At 58.9% G+C, this 20,065-nt stretch overlaps 1 protein-coding gene across 1 annotated transcript in view; it reads left to right on the top strand.

Moving 5' to 3' along the window:
- Positions 1-1,028: 1,028 nt before the first annotated feature.
- The window catches only part of BCORL1 (BCL6 corepressor like 1), a 30,219-nt gene continuing 11,182 nt past the window's right edge, over positions 1,029-20,065 (top strand). The window contains exons 1-7 of the mRNA XM_029997092.2: positions 1,029-1,179; positions 8,904-9,042; positions 12,028-12,118; positions 12,389-14,968; positions 15,276-15,441; positions 15,687-15,767; positions 15,925-16,350. Of these exons, the coding sequence (XP_029852952.1) occupies positions 8,957-9,042; positions 12,028-12,118; positions 12,389-14,968; positions 15,276-15,441; positions 15,687-15,767; positions 15,925-16,350 (3,430 nt within the window). The 5' untranslated portion in view covers positions 1,029-1,179; positions 8,904-8,956. The remainder of the gene's footprint in view (positions 1,180-8,903; positions 9,043-12,027; positions 12,119-12,388; positions 14,969-15,275; positions 15,442-15,686; positions 15,768-15,924; positions 16,351-20,065) is intronic.

Here is a 20,065-nt window from a genome sequence, read left to right as displayed (position 1 = left end):
GTGTGTGTGTGTGTGCGCGGCGGCCGCCGGGCCTGCGGGCCCCGGGTGCCGCGGGCGGGGGCCGGTGAGAAACTTCCAGCCGCCGTGCCGTGCCGCTCGGTGCCCCGCATGGCGCGGGGGAGGCGCTTCGACCCCCGCCCGGGGCCGCCCCCCGCCCCGCAGCGCTGCCCGCCCGGCGGTGCACCGGGGCCGGGAAGGGGGGGCGGCGGGTGTGTGTGTGTGCGTGGGGGGGCACCCAGCGCCATCGCCGCCGCCGGGGCGGGGGCCCCGCGCCCACCTCGGCCGGGCAGGCGGCTGCGCGCCCGCTCCGCCGTCCCGGCCCGGCTCGGCGGGTCTGCGCCCGGCGGCGGGCACCGGGGCTGCGGACGCCGCGTTCGCTGCCGCCGTTGCCCGTCCGGCGCTGCCCGCTGCCGGGCGCCCAGCCGCTGCCCGGGCGTGGAGCGAGCGCCCGCCCCCGCCGCCTCCTCCTCCTCCTCATCCTCCTCCTCCTCCTCATCCTCCTCCCCCCGGTGCGGAGCGAGCGCCGCTCCCCGGTGCGGGCGCCGGTGCCCCGGCGCGGGGTCGGCCGTGTGTGTGTGCGCGGCGCGTGTGTGTGTATGTATATGTGTGTGTGTGTGTGCGTGGGGCTCCCCCCGCGCCGTGCCGTGCCGTTCCGCGCCGCGCCGTGCCGCCCGGAGGTGCCGTCCGCGGAGCGCGGAGCGGTGCGGCCCCTCCCCGGGCGGGAGCGGCCTCCCCCCGCGCCCCCTCCCGCGGGCTGTGCCGGGCGCGGAGCCCCCTCCCCCTTTCCCCCCGATCCCTCCCCCCCCTCCCTCCCCGCCCGCCCGTTCCCTCTCCGGACTCGGCTGGCTCCGCACAGCCCCCCCCCCCCACCACCCCCCCCCGCGCGGGCAGGGCTGGCCGCACGGCACGCCGGGAGCCGCAGTCCTCGGGGCGGCGCGGCGGCCGGCCGGCCGGCGGCTACCGGACTACAGTTCCCGTCAGCCCCCGCGGCGGCGGCTCGCTCTCGCCCTCACACTCCGGCTGCCGCTGCCAGTGTCTCCGCCGCCGCCGAACCGCCGAACCGCCGCTCGCAGCGCCCCACTGTCCGACCCGCCGCCTACGGGCAGGGGGGCCCGTCTCGGCCCGCCCGCCCCCCCCCACCCCAACCCCCCGCCGCCGCCCGCCCGGCTCGGGAAGCAGGTGCGTGCCCGCCCCCCCCCACCCCCCCCCAACCCACCGCCACCACCGCCACCCCCCCCTCCACTCCGCCCCGCCGCCCCGCGCCGGACGCCTGGCCTCCGCTGCCCGGGCACCCCGGGCCCGCTCGGCCCTGCAACCACCGCCGGGGAGGGGGGGGGGGTAGGCGGACGGCAGCGGGTGGCCCGACCCCCCCCCCCCCCCCGCCCGGCTGGACGGGGTCTCCATGGAAACGGTCCCGGGACACCCCCGGGGGTGGCGGCCGGGTTGGGGGGGGGCGGACAGCGTCCTGCGGCGGGACAGCGGCGGGCACTGACAGCGCCGGGCCGGGGGGGGGGGGGGGGGGGGGGGGGCGGCAACGGGCTCCGCTCCCTGCCCCGCGACGGCGCGGCGTGCCGCTGCCCTGCCCGGCGCGGCGGCTCCGGCCCCGGCCCCGGCCCCGGCGGCACCTGCCGCTGCCGGGTCGGCGAGGGGGGGTCCGGGGCGGCCGCGGCGGGCGGGGGCGTGCCGTCCTGGAGCGCAGCGCTCCCGGGGCGGCGGCCGCCAGCGGCGGGACGGCGGGGCCGGGCGCTCGCGAGTTTGGCGGCGTGGCCCCAGCCTGCCCCGGCGGCCGCCGTGCCCCGGGCCGGCCGCGCCGGCAGCGCTCCGGGGTGCCGGCCGCGGCGGGCGCCGGGCGATGGCGGAAGAGCCCTCCCCGGGGGCAGCGCGGCCGCCGCCGCCGCCACCTCCATGTTCGGGGCTGCCCCGGTGCGGCAGCGCGGGGGGGCCCGGCCGCGGCCACCGGGGCCGCGGGACGAGCGGCGGCGGCGGCGCCGGGCTCCGTTGGGGAGCGGCCCCGGGGGCAACTGTTGAGCCGGGGCGGGCACCGGGGCCGGCCGGCCGGGGAGGGGGGGGGGCTGCGGGACCTGGCGCGGGGCAGCGCCGAGGGGCCTGGCCCCCGGCGGGACTGCGGGGCGAAGCCCCCGGAGCGGCCGCGGGGGCCGGCGTGTCCCGGCGGGAGGGCCCTGCCGGGCCGCGGCGTGGGGCCGTGGGGCCGTGCCGCGCCCCCGCGGGGCGAGGGGCCCGGGCCGAGGGGAGCGGGACGTGCGGCGGGGAGGGGGGGCTCGGGCAGGGGACACCCCCGCCTCCACCCGGCGGTCCCAGCTCCGGGACGTCAGGCTGGGTTCGGGCCGGGGCGGTGCCGCTCCGCCGCCGCCGCCCCCCCGAGCCCGATCGCGGGTGCGGTGGGGGCGGCCGTGCCCCCCGCCCGTGCCCAGGGTGATGGTCGGGCAGCGGCAGGACCGGGCAGGAGGAGGAGGTGCTTCCTGCCGCCCTCGCCGGGGAGGAAACCAAAACTCCTTCGATGGAGTGTGTCGGTACTCGGGAGGTTTATTGCTGGCTCCTCGGTGAGCAGCATCGGTACCTTCACCCGAGCGTGGGTGAAGCCAGTTCAGAAAAGCACCGGGAAAAGGTCTTCCAGGCTAAAATAAAGAGGAAGCAAGTTTCTCCTCCTTGCAGAGCATCCGCTCTCCAGCACCCTCGTCCTTGCTGGCCGCCACTGGAGTTAGGGGGGGATCTGCGCGAGGGAAGGACCGGTGCATCCCGCGCCCTTTGCAGCTCGTCTGCATCTTTTTTTGCCGTGCCTGCATCAGCCTCCCCTTCCCCGCCCTGCCTTTTTCGTCGCCGGTGCCACCGCAGTGCTGGGGGCAGCCTGGTACCCGTCGAGGGCACCGGCTCCGTCGCTGTCACCTGGCTCTGGAGACGCGTTTCTGGGAGGGTTTCGGAGAGCGGGCTCTGGCGTGGTTTGGCCTTCAGAAGGAAGCCGATCTTGGGATCCCTGGGCTCTGGCGTGCCAGCTCTTCTCCTGGGGACGGGAGGCTGTGCTCCCGTTGCCACGTTTTGGACGATGCGTGCCTTCTCAGATACAAAATTTTTTAACGCTATCTGCCCTTAGTGGCTCTTTTTTTCAGTCCTTGAAAATAGGCAACAGTGGGCTTCCGTGGGGACAGCCAGGTTGTCTCGAGTGAGTGAGAGCTTGGTGACACCAGCCGTCCAGCAGCTGGGACTTATTATTAAAGGACTACCGAACGTGCAGCAAACTTTTTTTTTTGAAATGGGGATGGATTTTGCCTTTTTTATTTCCAATTCATCGCGCTGAGTATCTATAATTACTTGCGGTGTTACTGTGTCTTTAAATCAGCTTAAGCAAATGCATGTAGGCAAAGCCTGGCTCAGCTCCGCAGCAGTCGGGGCTGCTGTGTGGCCGGTGGGAAACCCAAACTGAGCTTGGGGCTGCCGCGCGGGTCACGGGCCAGACCCTGCGCCTGGCACTGGCTCCCGTGTAGATGGGCAGTGGAGGTGGCCTGGCCCATCCCCGCTAGATTTTGTTCCACACTAGCTGTTCCTGGTCAATTCTGCTACAGTTTCTGACCTCTGCCTGAGGGGTAACATAATATAAGATAAACTGTTTCCTTCTTTTCAGTTTTCTTGTTTAAATTTTTCCCTTGCTGTGGATCATGCCCGTTGTGAGTCCTGTGAGAGGGCTGTCATGGTTTTTTACTTTAATTTTTTATTTAAATTTTTTTTTTTTTGCAAGCGGTTTGCTTTAAAGGGCTTTTCTGAAGCCATGCTCAGAGCTGAATCCCTGCTAAGGGATCTCAGGCAACTCTTGGGATTGGCACTTGCTCTGGACCTCTGTACCTCAAATGGACGCCTGACAATCACATATAAAAACAAATATAATTTCTTGCCTGTGTTACTAATGGCAACGAAGATTGCCAAAGTGAATAAACTATTGCAAGGGAAGGAGACCGTTCCCGTCGACGCAGGCCGTTTCCTTCTGGCCCGTCTGAGCCCTGTTGAACGAGCCGCAGGGGCACATGCTGCCTCATGCTGCTGCTTTTGCTCCCGTCGAAGTAGCCGGGTTGCAGGCTATGTGCTCTGAGCGGCGAGTCCCGCTTGAGTTTCCAGCAGCCGACCTAGTTTTTTATTTTGTAGCCAGCCGGGGGAAAAAAAGCCCCCTGCCTTCGAGGTTTTGCTGCTCTCTGGGAATCAATGTTATAAAGGTATCTCCTGCGGGTGTGTTTCCAGGGTCAAAGTGCATCCCTCCCGGCCTTCCACAGTGCCCCCTGGCCAAAGGAGCCGTACAGCACCTTGGAAAGGCGAGCGACTGCGTCCTCCCCGACTCTTGCTGCAGAGGGATGTGTTGGGCTTTCTCATTTTCGTTACCCTAAGGCTGGGAAGTCTCCCTTTCCTTCCTCTGTGCCGTTGGCCCGCTTAACGCAGCAGCCAAGAGTGCCGCCAGTGCAAAAGGAGGCACCGCCGATGGGCAGCGTTTTACCATGCCCGTATAAAGGCCCCGGAGCCCAGCCGAACGCATCGCTTTGTCTGTCGAGCTGCACCACCTTCCTACCGACGTGATCCACAGCGGGGTCTCCAGAGCTGGCCCTTGGCCTCGCGAGGCTCGTGCCGCGGCTGCCGCTTGTGCGGCGGGGAAAGGCGAAGCTGCTGTTCGCCCCGGGAGAGCTTGTGCCGTCGTCTGAACTCCGGCTGCAGTGCACGTCGCTGCTTGTCGGGTCTTTGCTCGACGCCATCGCACGGCGCTCTCCTACCTGCGCTGGGGGATGAGATGCCTGCCCGGAGCCCAGGCGGAGGGAAGCCTTCCGCTGGGGGATTTTAGGAGACTGGCTGCTGGCGTTTCAGTACCCGTCATCTCGTGCTTGCCTAGGCAGGGTGCAGCTGAGACAGTGGCAATCTGTTGGCACATAGCTCACGTGCTGGTGCTGGGATCGGGGAGAGGGAAGGTAAGCATCTTGAAATCCAAGTTGTTTTAGTACTTGGAAACGTACAGAGCAGGAAAATACGTGAAAAGCTTCTTGGGGGGTCAAGGCAGCACAGTCCTAAAGCAGAATGCGTTTGCACTGTGAAGAAGTGGCTGGCACAAGTTGTCTCTGTGAGGAACTGGGAAAAGCCCCCTTTCTGTACCTGTGGGTCTGGGTCCACCCCAGCTGCTGTTGAGGTGGATGCCTGTAGAAGATCATGGCTCTGGTTGGCCTGATCAAAGCAGTATGAAAGTGGGTTAGACCAGGTGGCAATGCAGACGTGACATCTGTTAGGGCAAACACCGACAGTACCAAACCTTCCGGTAAAAAAACCAAACTCTTTGCTACCTGTGGCTGGAAGTTAGGTGGCAGCCCAGAGAAGTTGCTTTATGTATTTGCCAATGGAAGCGATTGAGAAGCTGAGTGTTGAGTCGGGTCAGGGAACTGATCTGGCTGAGGAATCACTGTTATTTGCAGGGGGAGGCTGGCTTTCAGCGGGATAGCTTGCGAATCTGCTTTGTAACTCCCGTACACCTCTGCCGCATTAATGCTGGGATAGGAGTGTGAGGGGCAGTGTTGCAGCAGAAGACTTAATTAGGAAGCCTCACCTTGGGCAACTCAAGTTAGGATCCCTGAGAGCCGGCAGGATTTTAACGGGGGTCAGCATGGAGATTATGTGGGCTTAATTCTCTTCAGCTGCGTGGGAGCTGGTAGGTGAAGGCAATGGCAGCCTATCCTGCCACCCTCAGCTCGGCCTGTGTTGAAACAACGGTTGTCTTGGCGCTGTTGGGATTTTAGTGCAAGGAGGAGGATTTGTCCAGAGATAACTATTAGAAAACATCCATTCCTGAAGAACTTCATCTCAGGACAACTTGTTTCCATCGGCTGTACAGCAGTATTTCAGAAGAGATAGTAATTTCTTGACTTAGCTACACGTGGAAGTTCCATTGGATTAAGTCATCGCTAACCTGAGTAAAAGCATGCTTTTACTGTAAGGAAAACATCTTCTGCTTTGCTTTTTCTGGAGCCTGGAAGAGACTGGTTTGCAGAGTAGCATCCCCTCCTTTTGCAAAATGATGAGAGGTTTTGCCTTAATGAACAAAACCCCCCCTTGCTTTTAATTCACCACGTTAGTTTCATTGAAAAGCTCTCCTGAGGGCTTGTTGTTGGGGTGAACGCGTACGGTACCTTTCTTGTTCACAATTCTTAGAGCACGTTTTGTTTTGAGAGGTGAAGGAGCTTTAATATTGCACGACGAGCTTCTCCATGCAAAATGCTGTTCTTATTTCGTTCTAAACTAGTTTTCTTTGGAGTTAATTAGAATTGGCTGGGCACCTATTTAGCTAAATCAAAATAAGACTGTGGTTTCATATACACTTCCTTTGGCAGACGTAGTGGATTAAGCAGATTCTGTGCCAGGCTGTGCCCTCTCTCCTTCTCGGTGAACCTGATCTAGGAGCTAGTATGGGTTAAAATCAATCCAGCTGGTGGGGGTGGGGGGAGGTTTTAAACAGAGATCAACTCCCTGGTCAAGTTTACTGGGACACTGCACAGTTTCAGTGACATGATTGAAGGAGTGAGGGGAGAGAAGGGCTTCAACAGTTTCTTCAACATCTTCTTCTACTCGAAGACAGGCATGTGAAACCATGCCCTAGTTGTGTTCTCCAAGGGGTTCCTACTAGTTTAATTACATCCATTTAAAGTCGCTTCAAGCTGCACCAGTGTAGACGAGAGATTTGCTCGGTTTCCTTGTGTCAACTTGAGTGAAAGTGTGTTCTGACCCAGGGAGGCTGCAGTTGCTCTCTCTGGTTCGGTGTTGCATCGGGAGGCTGCTTATCCCTGCATTTCTCAATAAAACTTCCTGGTCCGCCTTCTTAAGGATGCTGTTCTTTCACTGTTCACTCTGGTTTGTGCTTGACACCATGTCTGTTGTTTTCCCTCTGTTTTATTCCTTCTCTTACTTGAAATCTTGGTTCTTTTTCTCTTCTGTTCCTTCTTCATTCCCTGTGAAATGCCTGTCTTTGGCACATGTCCCACATCGTCCGTAGAGGATAGAGGCCAAGAATTCACGAAACAGTGTCTATCTCTGTTGCTATGTCCTCGCGGCTCTCTTCTCGTGGCCGTCGTGCCTCCTCTGTTGACCAGCTCTTACTCGAGTACTCAAAACATGCTGTTTCTCCCAGCTCCTTATACCACCCTGTTATCACTTTTCCCTTGCCAGACCTATTCTCGGGTCACGCCTGATCTGTGCTTCTTTGAGGCTTCAGCTCGTCTCCAACCCCTGTTCCACGTTGTGCAGCTGTATGCATCCCCTTCCCCCGTTGCACAGAAGGTCCCTTTTGATTTCTCCCAAAACATCTGTCCTGCCACTGTGCTCAGGGGCAGAACCTTTCTCCTCCCCTTCTTTCAGTTTAGCCTAAGATGGTGAAATCCCCGCAGATTGTTTGTTCCCCTATTTCCTTTATGTTGCATTTCTCTCCAAGCATCGAAAGACTCCTCCCCTTCCTGCTCCAAGCCACCTCTCATTCTCTTTGGGTATGACCCTGCTCTCTGTCTTAGCGTCTGCCCGGCTCCCCCTTCATTATATAGTATTTCTTCCATCTTACAGCTTGTGTCTTTTAGCAGGTTTCCCCCTCTTCTCCTGGCCTCTGATTTCTGTGGTCTGTTTGCTCACTTGTGCCCTCGTACGTGCAGACGGGTCTGTCGCTTCTTTTCTGCAAACAAGCTGCGTTGCCCCGATTCTGCTATGTGCCTGGCCCTTCTTTTCTGTCTGGAGGATCCCCACTGGCATGTTTGGGCTGAGGTGAGGATACCCGGCAGCAGCTGCATTCAGAGGAGTCATTCAGTTCCACAGCTCGATCCCTTGAGCTGCTGGCCAGTAGATCCCTGTGCAGCTCGTTTCAGCGTAAATGGATGGTGCAAGCTGCTTCTTGTCCCGTTCAGAGCTTGTGTCGCCACGAGTTTGTCAGGGAAAAGAAAACCGACAGAGATTTGGGATCACGTGTCACTTCCAGCTTCTTCCCACTCTCACCCGCTGCACCAAGCACATTGCCATGGCTCTGTGCTTGCTTTACCTTCGTGTGTTTAGTATTTCTCTGAACCAAGAACCTATTTGACAGCATCTCTGTGTTTTGCAGTCAGTCCTACTCGGTTCGACCGAGTCCACTTGTTAGGACAGTAGATCCTCTCTTCCTTCATTGCTTTTTCCTTGATACGACTTGGGCAGCAAAGCTGCCTAAATGCTTGAACACTCAGTGCTGCACGATTGGCTGCAATGTTCTCCCTCAAAAGCTCCACCCAGCCGATGGTGCGTCTTGGATGCTCGCGAATCTCTGGATTTCCTCATGTTTTCCACCCGTAACTCCACTGAATACCAGCACCTTCCTGACAGAGGGAGGGGATAATCACTTGATGGCACTGTCTGACGGCTCTGCTGGCAAACCTTTGCTCCCCTCCAGGGTCCCCCAGCTGCCTCCTTGTTTGAGGCTTTCCCCCTTGAACCCACCACGTGCTGGTTTATGAAAGTCATATGAAGCCTTGGGAATGTCAGCATTTTAACAGACCATCATCTTGGGTAAAGCTCTGTCTTGAGGCTTGCTACCCGGTGCTGGAGGTTCCTCCGGAGGGAGAAGAAAAGTGGAGGAATCTTTCGAGGGACGCGTATGTGTGGGAAGACACCCGTGTGAAACTCTTAGGGTAGCCAGAGGCTTTCTGGCCATAACGTTGTTTAATGTGAGGATGAGTGGACTGTGGATTCTGTCCCAAGGTGCTGCTGATTTCTTCCAGCCCTCTTCCAGACAGATATGTAGCATCTCGGGCACTGTACCGCGTCTGCCTGGCAGCGAAGCTGGGGATGACACTCTCTGAAGCACGGTTGAATGTGAGCATCCCGGGGAGAGTTACCAATCCTCTGTTTTTCTTTTGTAGGCAGAGTGGCCCCTCGAGCCCCAGCGGGTCCCAGTTGGTGACGAGCAGCTGTCATGATCTCTACAGCACCTCTCTATAGTGGGGTGCACAACTGGACCAGCACAGAGCGGATTCGCATGTGTGGCCTCAACGAGGAGAGGTGAGGTGCGTGGGTGGCGTGGTAGAGGAAGGAGGAAGAGAGCGGAGAAAGTGAGTTAGGGATCTGGAGAGGCTACAGGAAGAGAGCTGGTGCTGGCTCAGCCCGTTCTTACTAGGGTGTAAAACAGACTGAGATGCGAAAAAACCACAGGGAGGGGATGGATGTGTGGTCAAACGATGGCATTCTGCAATGGTCCCCACGTCCCGTGCTCCAGCAAGGAAGGCTCCCAAGCAGAGTGCGCTGGAGGTCTCTGCAGAGGAACCATTGGCTGTGCGTAGCTGTATTGCCTCCACGGCGTTGGTGGGTGACGAGGCCAACTTGTCTGTCTGCACGTGCTATTGGCTTCACCAGACCTGTGCTATTAACTGCCAGGGGAGGGAAAGAGCTTGACCCACTGCGAGCCAAGCCGCTAAGAAGAGCTTTTGGTGACCCAGGAGGGTTAGTATAGACCAAATGATTAGATGGGAGAGTTGTGACATGCCACCAAATAGGAGATTAGGGAGGATTAGTGGCTGGGAGGCAGAATCGATCAAGACAAGTTCCTGGCCTGCCCCGTGGCATTGCATCGCCTTTTTATTCCCACAGCTCTGGGGTCTTGTTTTTGAAACTGATCAGTTTGTGGCTTCCTTGAGGCTACTCTGTCTGTTCAGCGTGTTTGCCGTAGCCAGAAAAGTTTTACGGGCTCAAAGGCGGTGTGTGCCTATCATTCCTCGCTGCGGGTGTTGAGGCTTTTGGTGGCGAGTCTTCCGAGGGCCAGTCGGAAGAGCGGTGGGACAGGGAAGAGTCGAGACTCTCGCTCGGGGCAGAAACACGGGCAGAGATCATCTTCAGCCCTCAGCAGCCGCTTGGCCCGCCGTGTGTCCCTCAGATAAGAGCTGGGGATGGCGTTGCCCTCTGCCTCTCCTAAACCACTTGGAGCTACTCCTAGTTTACCATAAACGTTTAAGTTCGGGGCGTCTGAGCCAGACGGGCAAACCGGGCTGGCTGCAGCCGAGCGCTCTCCCTTGGCTGCCGGCCCCGCTGGAGGCGGCTGGTGCATGGGGCGGCCGCGCTCTCCCCGTCCCCTACGGCTGGGGGTCGCGGGCTCTTCCCCGCCCGCCCTCCCGCCGCGCCGCGGACCGGGCTGGCCTGTGGAGGAGCCCCGGCCGGGTCCCGGGCCGGAGGCGGGCAGGCCGCACCACCGCAGCCGGGGCTGCCCCCGGGGCCGTCCCGGCAGCTGACAGGGCCCGGGCCCGGGCCCGGCGGCGGCGGGGCAGGTCGGGTCCCGCCGTCCCTGCAGGCAGCCGAGGGCGGGAGGCGGCCGGGCTGCGCACCGGGCCGGGGCCGGGGCCGGGCCCGCTGTCCAGCTCCCGGCCGCTCGCCGCCGGTGCCGCGGGCAGCCAGCTGCGCTTGGGCGCCCCCTGGCGTCCCGCCGCCGCGCCGCCCGCCTGTGTGGAGCCGGAGCCGGCCCCGGCCCCGGCCCCGGCCCGGCCCCGCTCCGCTCCGCCCCGCCCCGCTCCGCTCCGCTCCGCTCCGCCCGCCGCAGGGCTCCGCGGGGACCGGGACCCCGGCTCCGGGACCCCCGCTCCCCCCCGCCAAGACCCTCTCACCCCCGCGGGGGCGGGCCTGCCTCGGCGCACGGCTGGGCCCCGGGGCCTGCCGCCGCCGGGGACCCGAGCCCCGGCGGCTGCGCTGAGGCGGCCTGGCCCCGGCCAGCCGTTCCTTCCCCGCGCCGCAGCCCGCCGCGGCGATCCGATCTGCCCTCGCTCCTGACAGTCCTCTTCGGCCTGCTGTGGCCGGGCTGAATTGGGAGCCCAGGCCGGAGAGGGCCCTGCCAAACCGCCGCCGAGGCGGGCGGGAGGGCAGGAGCCCCTCGGAGGGACTCGGGAGGGTCAGCGGGGGCTGCGCTGTGGCGGTCGTGAGGCAGCCCGGAGCGGGGTCCCGGTGCTGGGGACACGGGGGCCCGAAGAGAAAGCTCGCTCCCGCAGCTGGTGTCTGTTACTTTGTTGTGAAAGCCTGGGAGGTAGGGGAGCAAATCCAGAAGAAATCGAGTCATCAGCAGAAACTGAACTTGAGCTCTTTTATCCTGGCACCAGCAGCCTGTCTAAATGACCCTTAAAGACCAGAGAATCGCCACCGGGTAGATGCTGCTGGGGCAGGAGCACTGAACACACGAGCGCTGCCTCCTGTCCAGTCTTCTCTAGATCGTAAGGACAGCTGTCTCCTCGGTGCACCCCGTTTCTGTGGAGTTCACAGTCCTTATCCTGAGTTAAGGCTTTCTGCTCAGGAACTGTCTTCCAAAGAGAAAGGGTCAGATGTGTGCAGGCCAGCAGGACAGTGCATATCGGGGTGGCTGCAGACACCCGCTGCTCCCGTCCAGGACAGCTTGAGCCTGAAGAGCTTTGGTGCTGGAGGGAGATATCCACCTGCGGCTGGAGGAGAACGGCTGGGCTGGGAAGTCCTAGAGCAGGGAGGAATGGGAATGAGGAGGTGCCTGTGGAAGAAGAGACAAGCAGGATGGGGCTCAGGATAGGACTGGAAACGTGTGGTGGGGCAGAACGGGAAGTGGAGGGGACAGGAGCGGGTGTGTGGAGCTGGGCTGTGACGCAGCGTGGTCAGGGAGGGCTGGGCTGGCCCGTGGTGAGACCGGGGGGGGTCAAAATGGCTGTGTGTAAGGAAGGTGCACAGAGTTGCTGGGCCACGGAGAAAGTCTTGTCAGGCCCGTAGGAGCTATAGGGTAAGCATTTATGTGTGAGGAGGTGCTATCCAGTGGGCAGAGTTCTGGGAGGGGGAAGACTGCAGTGGACAGCAGTGCTCCTCACTCCCTCAGCCTGCAGTGGCCAGTACATGCCGTGTAACATGTGGTGATGAGGAGCTGGCTACCTGGAGCGGGCACGTTTCTTCAGGCTGCCAGCTGTGCTGCTGTCCCATGTAGGGACAGGGAGGGGTAGGATGCTGGGAGGGTATCTTGGAGTTTCGTAATGCTGTGTCTTGTTCCTCGGCTAGGAGAGCCCCCCTTTCTGATGAGGAGTCTAAAACAAGCAGCTCCCAGCACTTGGGGTCTCAAGAGTTTTGCGTCAGCAGCAGCCTTTCCGAGGTGAGCTCCTTGCATGTGTGTCTGGGTTCAAGAAGGCCTTTCCCTGATGGAACAGGCCGGGCAAGAGCATGTACCCTAGTGGGTCCTGCGGGCCCCTTCTCGAGAGGGGGGCACCTAGGTGCAGTAAGGGCAAAGCAATGCTCTAGTTCAGCAAGAGCTGTTTGCCACTTCTGCCTCTGTGTCCTGGGGGGGCTAGAGAGAAGGTCCTGCCTGCTTCGCTAGGAGCCACTTGCATGGCTCTCAAGAACACCTTCTCCCTTCTTGTTGCAGGTGGAGCTCACAGCAGTCAGTGGTGGTGGCAGCAGTGCCCAGGGGCTGGATGCTGATGGCAAGGTGGAGGAGAAGCTTGGACCCAAACTGGAAGAGCAGCCACCTGATCCCAACCCAAACCCGGAGTGTGCGGGAAAGACTGTGAAAGATGATGCCCTGGGCCCTCTGGCAAGCCAGGGGGATGGCAGAGGGCAGGAGCCTGCAATCCCCAGAGCTGCAGAGCAGGAGAGCAGTGGTGCTGATGCTGCCTGGACACCTGCAGATCCTCACAGCGACAAGCAGGCTGATGCTCCTCCAGCCTGCTCTGTGGCTCCAGAGAGCGAGCCTGCTGAGAAGGAGAAAACCACCCCAAGCGCTGGAGCACAAGGGCCGGGCGTGCTGGCAGAAGGGACATTGTCTGTGGTTGTCTCCAGCTGCAACACCTCTGCCTCCACTCCCGCTACTTTTACTTTGAACAGAGTGTGCTTTCCCACATCTCAGGCCCCTGCTATGCAAAAACTGCCCCTGTCCTTTCAGGCTGGGGCAGTTCTGAGCCCAAGCCAGTCGCTGGTGTACATCCCACCACCCAGCTGTGGGCAGCCACTCAGCGTGGCTACACTTCCAGCCACCTTGGGGGTCTCCTCCACCCTCACCCTCCCCGTCCTGCCTTCCTACCTACACGAGCGTTGCCTGCCGGGCATTATCGCTTCCCCAGAGTTGCGCTCCTACCCCTACACCTTCTCCGTCACCAGACCCTTGGCTTCAGACGCCAAAGTGGTGTCTGTGGAGGTGAACCAGCTTAGCTGCCCTTCGCCCTCAGGCGGAAGCGGTGCCCAGGCTGCTGCCGAGGGTGCTCCCCCGTCCACCGCTGGCCCTTCCCTCTCATCCAGCCAGCCTCCGCTGGCAGCATCGTGTGGGAGCGCTGCTCCCTCTTCCGGCACCAGTGCGCAAGCCAGAGCCCCAGCAGCTCCGGAGCCGCACGCACCGGGGGCTGCTGCCACTTCACTCTCTCCTCTGAAGTCCCCTCCACAGCTGGAGCGTGAGATGGTCTCCTCTCCAGAGTGCAGCGAGATGCCTCTTGATCTCTCCTCCAAGTCCAATCGTCAGAAACTGCCTCCACCCAGTCAGCGCAAAACACCTCCTATGCCCATCCTCACACCCGTGCACACCAGCGGTAAAGCACTTCTCACCACGGTCCTGTCCAAGTCCCAGCGTGCGGCCCAGACTACGGGCAGCAGTGTCACCTCGTGTCTCGGCACCACCCCTCCCTTAGTCATCTTCCCTGAGTTCCTGCGCAACGGCGAGCAGGGCTCCTGGGTGAAGAACACCACGCTCATCAGCACCATTCCAGGCACCTACGTCGGCGTCGCCAACCCGGTGCCTGCCTCGCTACTGCTCAGCAAGGACCCGGGTGTGAGCTTCAACAGGGACCCGCGCCACCTTCCCAAGCAGGAGCCTATTTCCATCATCGATCAGGGAGAGCCTCGCAGCGCTGGGGTTCCCTGTGGGAAGAAAGCCAACCAGGTCAGCACAGAAGGACAGCAGGATCCTGCCAGGAGACATCTTCATGGCAGAGTTGTTCCAGGAGCTCCTTTATGTCAGTCCAAGGACATCTCCACCTGGAATCCCGGCCAGGGAAGTGTGTACCCACGATGCCCCATGAATGGAAAACCTTCCAATCCTCAGCTTCTGCCTCTCGGCTGGTCTCCTTATCATCAAACTCCCCTGCTTTCAATTGGCATCTCCACAGCAGGGCAGCTACCCCCAAACCAGAACAGCTCCTGCAAGCCAGCTGGTGCAGGTGAGCTCCCAACATTCCCGAGCGTCCAGCCCACAGAGTCCAGCACAGCTGCCCAGAGCCTGCCAGAGGGACTGCCCAGGCTCCCACCTCAGGAACGGGAAGCTGCAGCCAAGAGCAAGAGCTGCCGGGCCTTGCCCAAGCTCTACGAGGAGCCGGCCAATCCAGTCCCGTTGGATGCAGGTCCATCTCTTCAGACCAGTGCTTTGGATGTGAAAGGGGGGAAGGGGAAGCTGGACAACCCTCAGAAGAGTCAGGAGTGTGAGCAACCAGAGGCTGACGCCAGTAAGGAGGGCAATGTACAGACTGAGGCTCCCCAGGGGAGCTGTAGCCTCAAACAGTTGGAAGCAAAGCCTAAAAACCAAGTGTTAGCAGCGTATTTGTCCCATGATCTGCCCACGGCTGGGCAGCAGAACCTGCGAATGATTTCAGAGGTGCCCACTGTGGCCACGGAGAGTCAACGCAAGGAGCCGGGCTGTGAAGGCTCGCAGGAGCCACCAGCTGCAGAACCCCTGCAGTGCATGCGTCAGGTGGATCTGTGCAGGGTCAAGAAGGAGCGAGTGGAGTGTGATGTGTCATTTACTTCTGTGACTTGCCTGCGAGCTGGGACTGCTCCCCAGGCCTTTGCCGAGGTCAAGCTCAAAGGAGCAGGCCAAATCAAGCAAGAGGGCAGTGTGCGCTGCAAGTCCAAGCGGCAGCAGGATGGGGACACCAGGCAGGCCCACAAGAGACTGAAGTGCCAAGCCCAGGACAGTGAGGAGTCCCCAAGCAAATCGGGGAGCCGGAGTGTGCATGGCCGGAAGGTGGGTGGGATGGGCTGGGACTGTGGGGTTATGGCGAAGGTTAGCAGGTGAGGTTGGGGGTGAGGAGGGAGCTCTCTCAGGGGAGGGCAGCTGAGCGCACAGGGCTTTCCACCCATTGGCATTACCTGGCAGTGGATTAATGTACCCGTGTCTGCAGGCTATCTAGAGCAAAAATGGGTCTGGGGTGTCAAAAACACTGGAGATCACCAGCATGGTGAGTGGGGGACAACGTTTTGTCCCTTCTCCTTTGCTACTCCAGCTCAGTCAGTCAGCAGCTCAAGCTTCAGTCTGTGTCCTCCATTCGCAGTGGCGAAAACACCATGACAATCCACATGAACTCAGCAAACGAGAAGGCCGAACCAGCCTGGGATCAGTGAAGGATCACAACAGCCTCAGGGTAAAGCGTAAGCGCAGAAGGCCAGCAAAGACAGAGTTCCCGTCTCCGGCGCACCGTGGGGACAGCCACGAGGAAGGTACTTTTGTGAATGGCAATGTGTTCTTGCAGGGTCAGTCTGCAGCTGTTCCTGTCGCCCTGATGCCCGTGGGTCCAAACCGCTGCTCCCCTGAAGCTGAACAGCTTCTGGAACTAGTGGCTTCCTTTAGTGGGTTGGGATCCAAAATAGAGCTGCAGCACGATGCTGGACTGCCTTTCACAGGCCAGCAGATGTGCGTGCATGGATCTGTGGCATGTTTTCTCAAGGCTCAGTTTTCCCCACAGGTTACCTTGAGAAGAAGCCCAAGAACAACTTTCGGGATTTCATTCCAGTGGTGTTGAGCAGCCGGACGCGCAGTCAGTCAGGTGAGTTAGTGCCAGGGGACCCAGGTGGGAGTCCTGGGCGGACTGTGAGCGTTTCCCTGTTTAGTTAGCCTTGTGCCTGTCTTCTGTCCTGCCTTGCAGGTTTTTCTTATAGATACTCTTGGCCTTTTTGTCAGCTAGAAATCCCACTCTCTTGCAGGAAGCATTGCTGGCTCTTCTGCTGGTGTGACGGGAGAGTGTGATGTGAGTGGTCAGGAGATTTTACCGTTGCTGGAGGAGGATCAGGAAGAAGAGGAGGAGGAAGAGGAGGAGGAGACATCCTTGAAACGTCGCAAGCTGCGAAAATCCCACAGGACATCACGCTATCATAGCCGCAGGGCCAGGGACAGGTCTGTGTCTGAGAGGAGCAGCTGTTACACGAGGAGGACCCGGGAGCTGCCCTGGAGAGTGGAATCACCCAGGCAGCTGTGGGAGCCCAATGAGGAGGAGGAAGAAGATGACAGCCACATCAAAAGGAAGAAAAGGAGACGACAGAAAAGTCGGAAATACCAGACAGGGGAGTATTTGACTGAGCGAGAGGAGGAGCGAGTGGGCTACCCTCACAGGAGGCGAAAATCCAAAGCAGGTACAATCTGGGAAGGGGTTTCTGGTACCAGGCTGGGGATCGACATGGTTTTTTTTTGTTTTGTTCCTTTTTTTGTTGTGTGTGGGATTTGGGGGGAGTGTTGTAATCATGAAATGCCATTATTATTAATGGCTAGATGTCCACAGCATGGGCTGCTTCAATTGATCAGCTCTTGTTTCAAAAATATTTACAGTAAATTTCAGAGTAGGAAACAGCAGCTTATGTGGCTAATCAGATACTGATCTTACCCTCAGATTAAGACAGAGGGCGTGGGAAAATGAGAATCGGACGAGGTAGCACAGTGAAATATTTCTGGACAAGCACGGGCCCCTGGGAGTAGTGTTCAGCATTCCTGGCTAAAGTAGAGGGACATGGAGCCATCACAATTCAACTGGGCTTCTTTATGCTTTGTCTTGCTTTATTAAGGCAACTTGCAAGCTTGCACCAGGGAGCACAAGGGAGAGAGGATTAACAAAGCTAGAGTGCCTGCAAGTGATGGAGAAATCCCGCTCTGTGGTTCATATTTGCAGCTTTGCTAGGAGCAGAATGCTGTGCCACCTGCCTGTATCCTGCTCACTGCTCTACCTCTGCTCTTGCGTTTTCTCCCGTAACTGCCCAGACCATGTGGTCAAACCAAAGTCTGTGATGTGTGTTTCTGTGAGGTTTAGCAGTCTCGGCAGTCCCTTCTCTCTGTCCATGTAGGGACAGTTTGAGGCCATTGGAAGTAAGGCTGGGATTCATCCAGCAGTGCACCGATGTCTCAGTGTGTGTGCTGACAGCTGGCTGGTAGCGCATAGCTGTGTCCGAGTGTCCCACAGGTAACTTCCGTCAGGCTTGCAGAAGAGCATGTCCAAGCCACAGTGTTGGGGGAAGCACTTCTGCCAGCCCTCCGTACCCTCGGGCCTTTCTCTTGGAGGGGATGTAGTGGATACAGACCTGTTGCCTTCTGCCACGTCGGTGCTCAGATTGACAGTCCTCAGGAGAGGCTGAGGTGCTGCTGAGGCACTGCGAGAAGTAGTAGAGATGGCCGCTGTCCTCCCACCAGCTGATCTCCCAAGCTTTGTTTCTGCTCTGGCACAGTTTTACGCTATTGCTGCAGTGTCTGGGTGCCTCTGTAAGACCAGGAATAAAGTTTCTGATGGACTTCCTGGCATCTTCACAGTTCAAGGGTGCTCTTGGACTGTCCCCTGCTGACGCCTGTTGCAAACAGAGCCTGAGATGGAGGTTTGAGTGCAGCAGCATTTGGGAGATTTTTCTCCAGGAGCTTTACCCCATGTCTTAAGAGTGTCTGTCTTCTGTCCAGGAGCCGGTTTCCCTCAGGGACTGCTTGCTTGGCCCTCAGATACGTGAGCTCCTGTATTTTGGCTTCAGAAGTTGTGGCCTAGAGCCATTGCTAGCTTTGGAGATGAGGACCTGGGCATTACAGTGGCACTGTAAGCTGGCTGGCAGCCAGAGGAGGGATAGGGGGCCAGCCCACGTGTTTGGAGAAAGCAGACCACTGTGTACTGTACTAGCTAAAGAATCTGTGTCGTCTTCGGGTATGAAATGCAGCGATCCACTGACAAACACCTGGCTCACTGGGGCCGAATCCCCTCCAGGAGAGGGGTAAACACAAGCAACCTTTGGTTGCTAATGCCACCTCATCATCAAGTGCACCTAAGAAACAACCAGGACCCCTAGGCTTCAGGGCAGGCACTTGGGTGAAGGAGGCTATATCCCTTTGATGGTGAAGGTAATGCTTGGATCCATTGGCAGTGTCTCCTCTCTCTGACTGGTACCACCTTGCTTTTGGGTGGACCACTTTGATCTGGCTGTTCCTCACCTATGAGTGCATGCCCTGGAGTTTCACTGCTGCTCAGCTACAGTTAAGGTTTATGCACTGATGAGAGCACTGCGCCAGTGGTGTTCCTCTGTCTCCTTTGGATACTGAAGAGTGAAAATAGATGCAGATTCCTGCCAGAGGCATGTGTTGGACCTCCAGACTAGTGGAACCCACTGTCCACCTCCCCTCTGTGCTCAGAGGAGCGATGGAGTCGCTGTGTTTCCCTCCTGCTGGGTGTGCAGGGGCTGTCGGAGTGTGCCACTTGCAAGCACAGACCATCCTGTTTGCTACATGTTGTCTGACGTGTCAGCATTTTACCCCTTTCTCTTCACGTACCAGTCAGAGACTTGGCTCTTCCTCGCCACATTCCCGACTCTTCTTAGGTTTGTGCCATTTCCTACCCATCTCCTCCATAGCCCAAGGGTGCTGTTCGTTGCTGGGAAGGTGTTCCCTGACATGGACATGTGTCCTGCCAGGAGAGGTGTATTTAATACTACAGTGATGGGCTGCTTTAGGAGCTTTGCTCTAGAACACAGAGCCCCTGCACGCTGGCAGAAGGAATTGGATATCAGGGAAGGAGCATCTCGAGTCCTTGCATACTGCCGTGCATTCATTGTGAAAGTGTCGCAATGCTGTAAAAAAGAGAAGGACGGTGTTACAGACAGCCTGGCAGAAAGCTCCGTCCGATGATTGCTTCCAAAACAGCAAGCAGGCTAGTGATTGCTGTGTGCTTCCTTCTTGACAAGTATCATTGCTAAAACTTTGCTTAGTTACAGCCTGAGAGTTGTGCATGCAGAATTCAGACCTGCTGCCCCAGACCATGTCTCGTGGGTGCACTCCACTTTGTTCAGAGCAAGGAGATGTCTCCTGTTCCTTGCCTAAGTACATCCAGCACGCTGCATTGTGTCAGGGTCTGTCTAGCCCGCAGTTTTCTCCTGACTGTGGCAAGTGCAGAGGCTATGCAGGGCCAGCAGTCGAGCACAGCTGCTTCCTGGACTTCAGCCACCTGGGCTTCCCCTGCATCCAGAGCAGCTAAACTAGGGCTGTCCCTACCCAGGCCTTCAACACCTTGTTTATGGATCTGTTGTCCATGACTTTGCCCAAATCCTTTCTGGTCCTGCTGATAACACCTGCCTTCATCAACTCCAGTGGCAGTGAAGCCCTGAAGTTCTCTCCGTGCTGTGCAAAGTCCTTTATTCTGTGTTTTTAAACTGATCTCTCACTCATTTCATCGAGTGCCCTTCAGTCTTGTGCTGCAGGGTTGGGTGAACAAGATTCCTCCACTCAGCCAATCCACCCTTTTATGATTTTTGCAAATTTTGGTCACGTCCTTCTCTGCTTTCTCCTCTCCAGACTGAGGAGTCCCAGCCTCTCTTGTAGGGCAGCTTCTCCACCCCTCAGCTGTTTTGGTTGCCTTTCTCCACTTCCACTCCATTCTTCCTGAGACGTGGAGACCAGAACACCACAACAGTACTTGAGACATGCTTGCTTTGAGATTTTATTTGTGGTTCTGCCTTGGTATCTTGGCCAAACCCATTTTTCTGTGCAAGATCCATGGCCCCTGCTTCCTAGCAATAACAAGACATAAATGGAAGTTAGATGTGGTGCTTGATGTGGAGAATCTAGAGTCTCAACATAACGTGGAAGCTGAAGACGCTGCTCCTGGAGATCTACAAAACCTGCCTTGGCACTGGAGGCAGCAGTGTCCCTAATGGATGGAAAGTTTCGTTTTTGGAGTTTATCCTCTTGATCCCTTGAGCTAACCCACTGGGGCATCTAGCTCTTCACCTAGAAATGAAGCAAAGTCTTTGTTCCCAAACAAAGTGCCCAAAGCTGTGGAGAGAGCCTGGCTTGAGAGACTCAGACTCTGCAAAGCTGTGTACAGATGCCTCC

This window comes from Aquila chrysaetos, chromosome 21 (genome assembly GCF_900496995.4).
Source record: "Aquila chrysaetos chrysaetos chromosome 21, bAquChr1.4, whole genome shotgun sequence".
Taxonomy (NCBI): domain Eukaryota; kingdom Metazoa; phylum Chordata; class Aves; order Accipitriformes; family Accipitridae; genus Aquila; species Aquila chrysaetos.
Note: the sequence above shows the minus strand (reverse complement) of the source record. Positions and strands in the feature narration are given on the sequence as shown.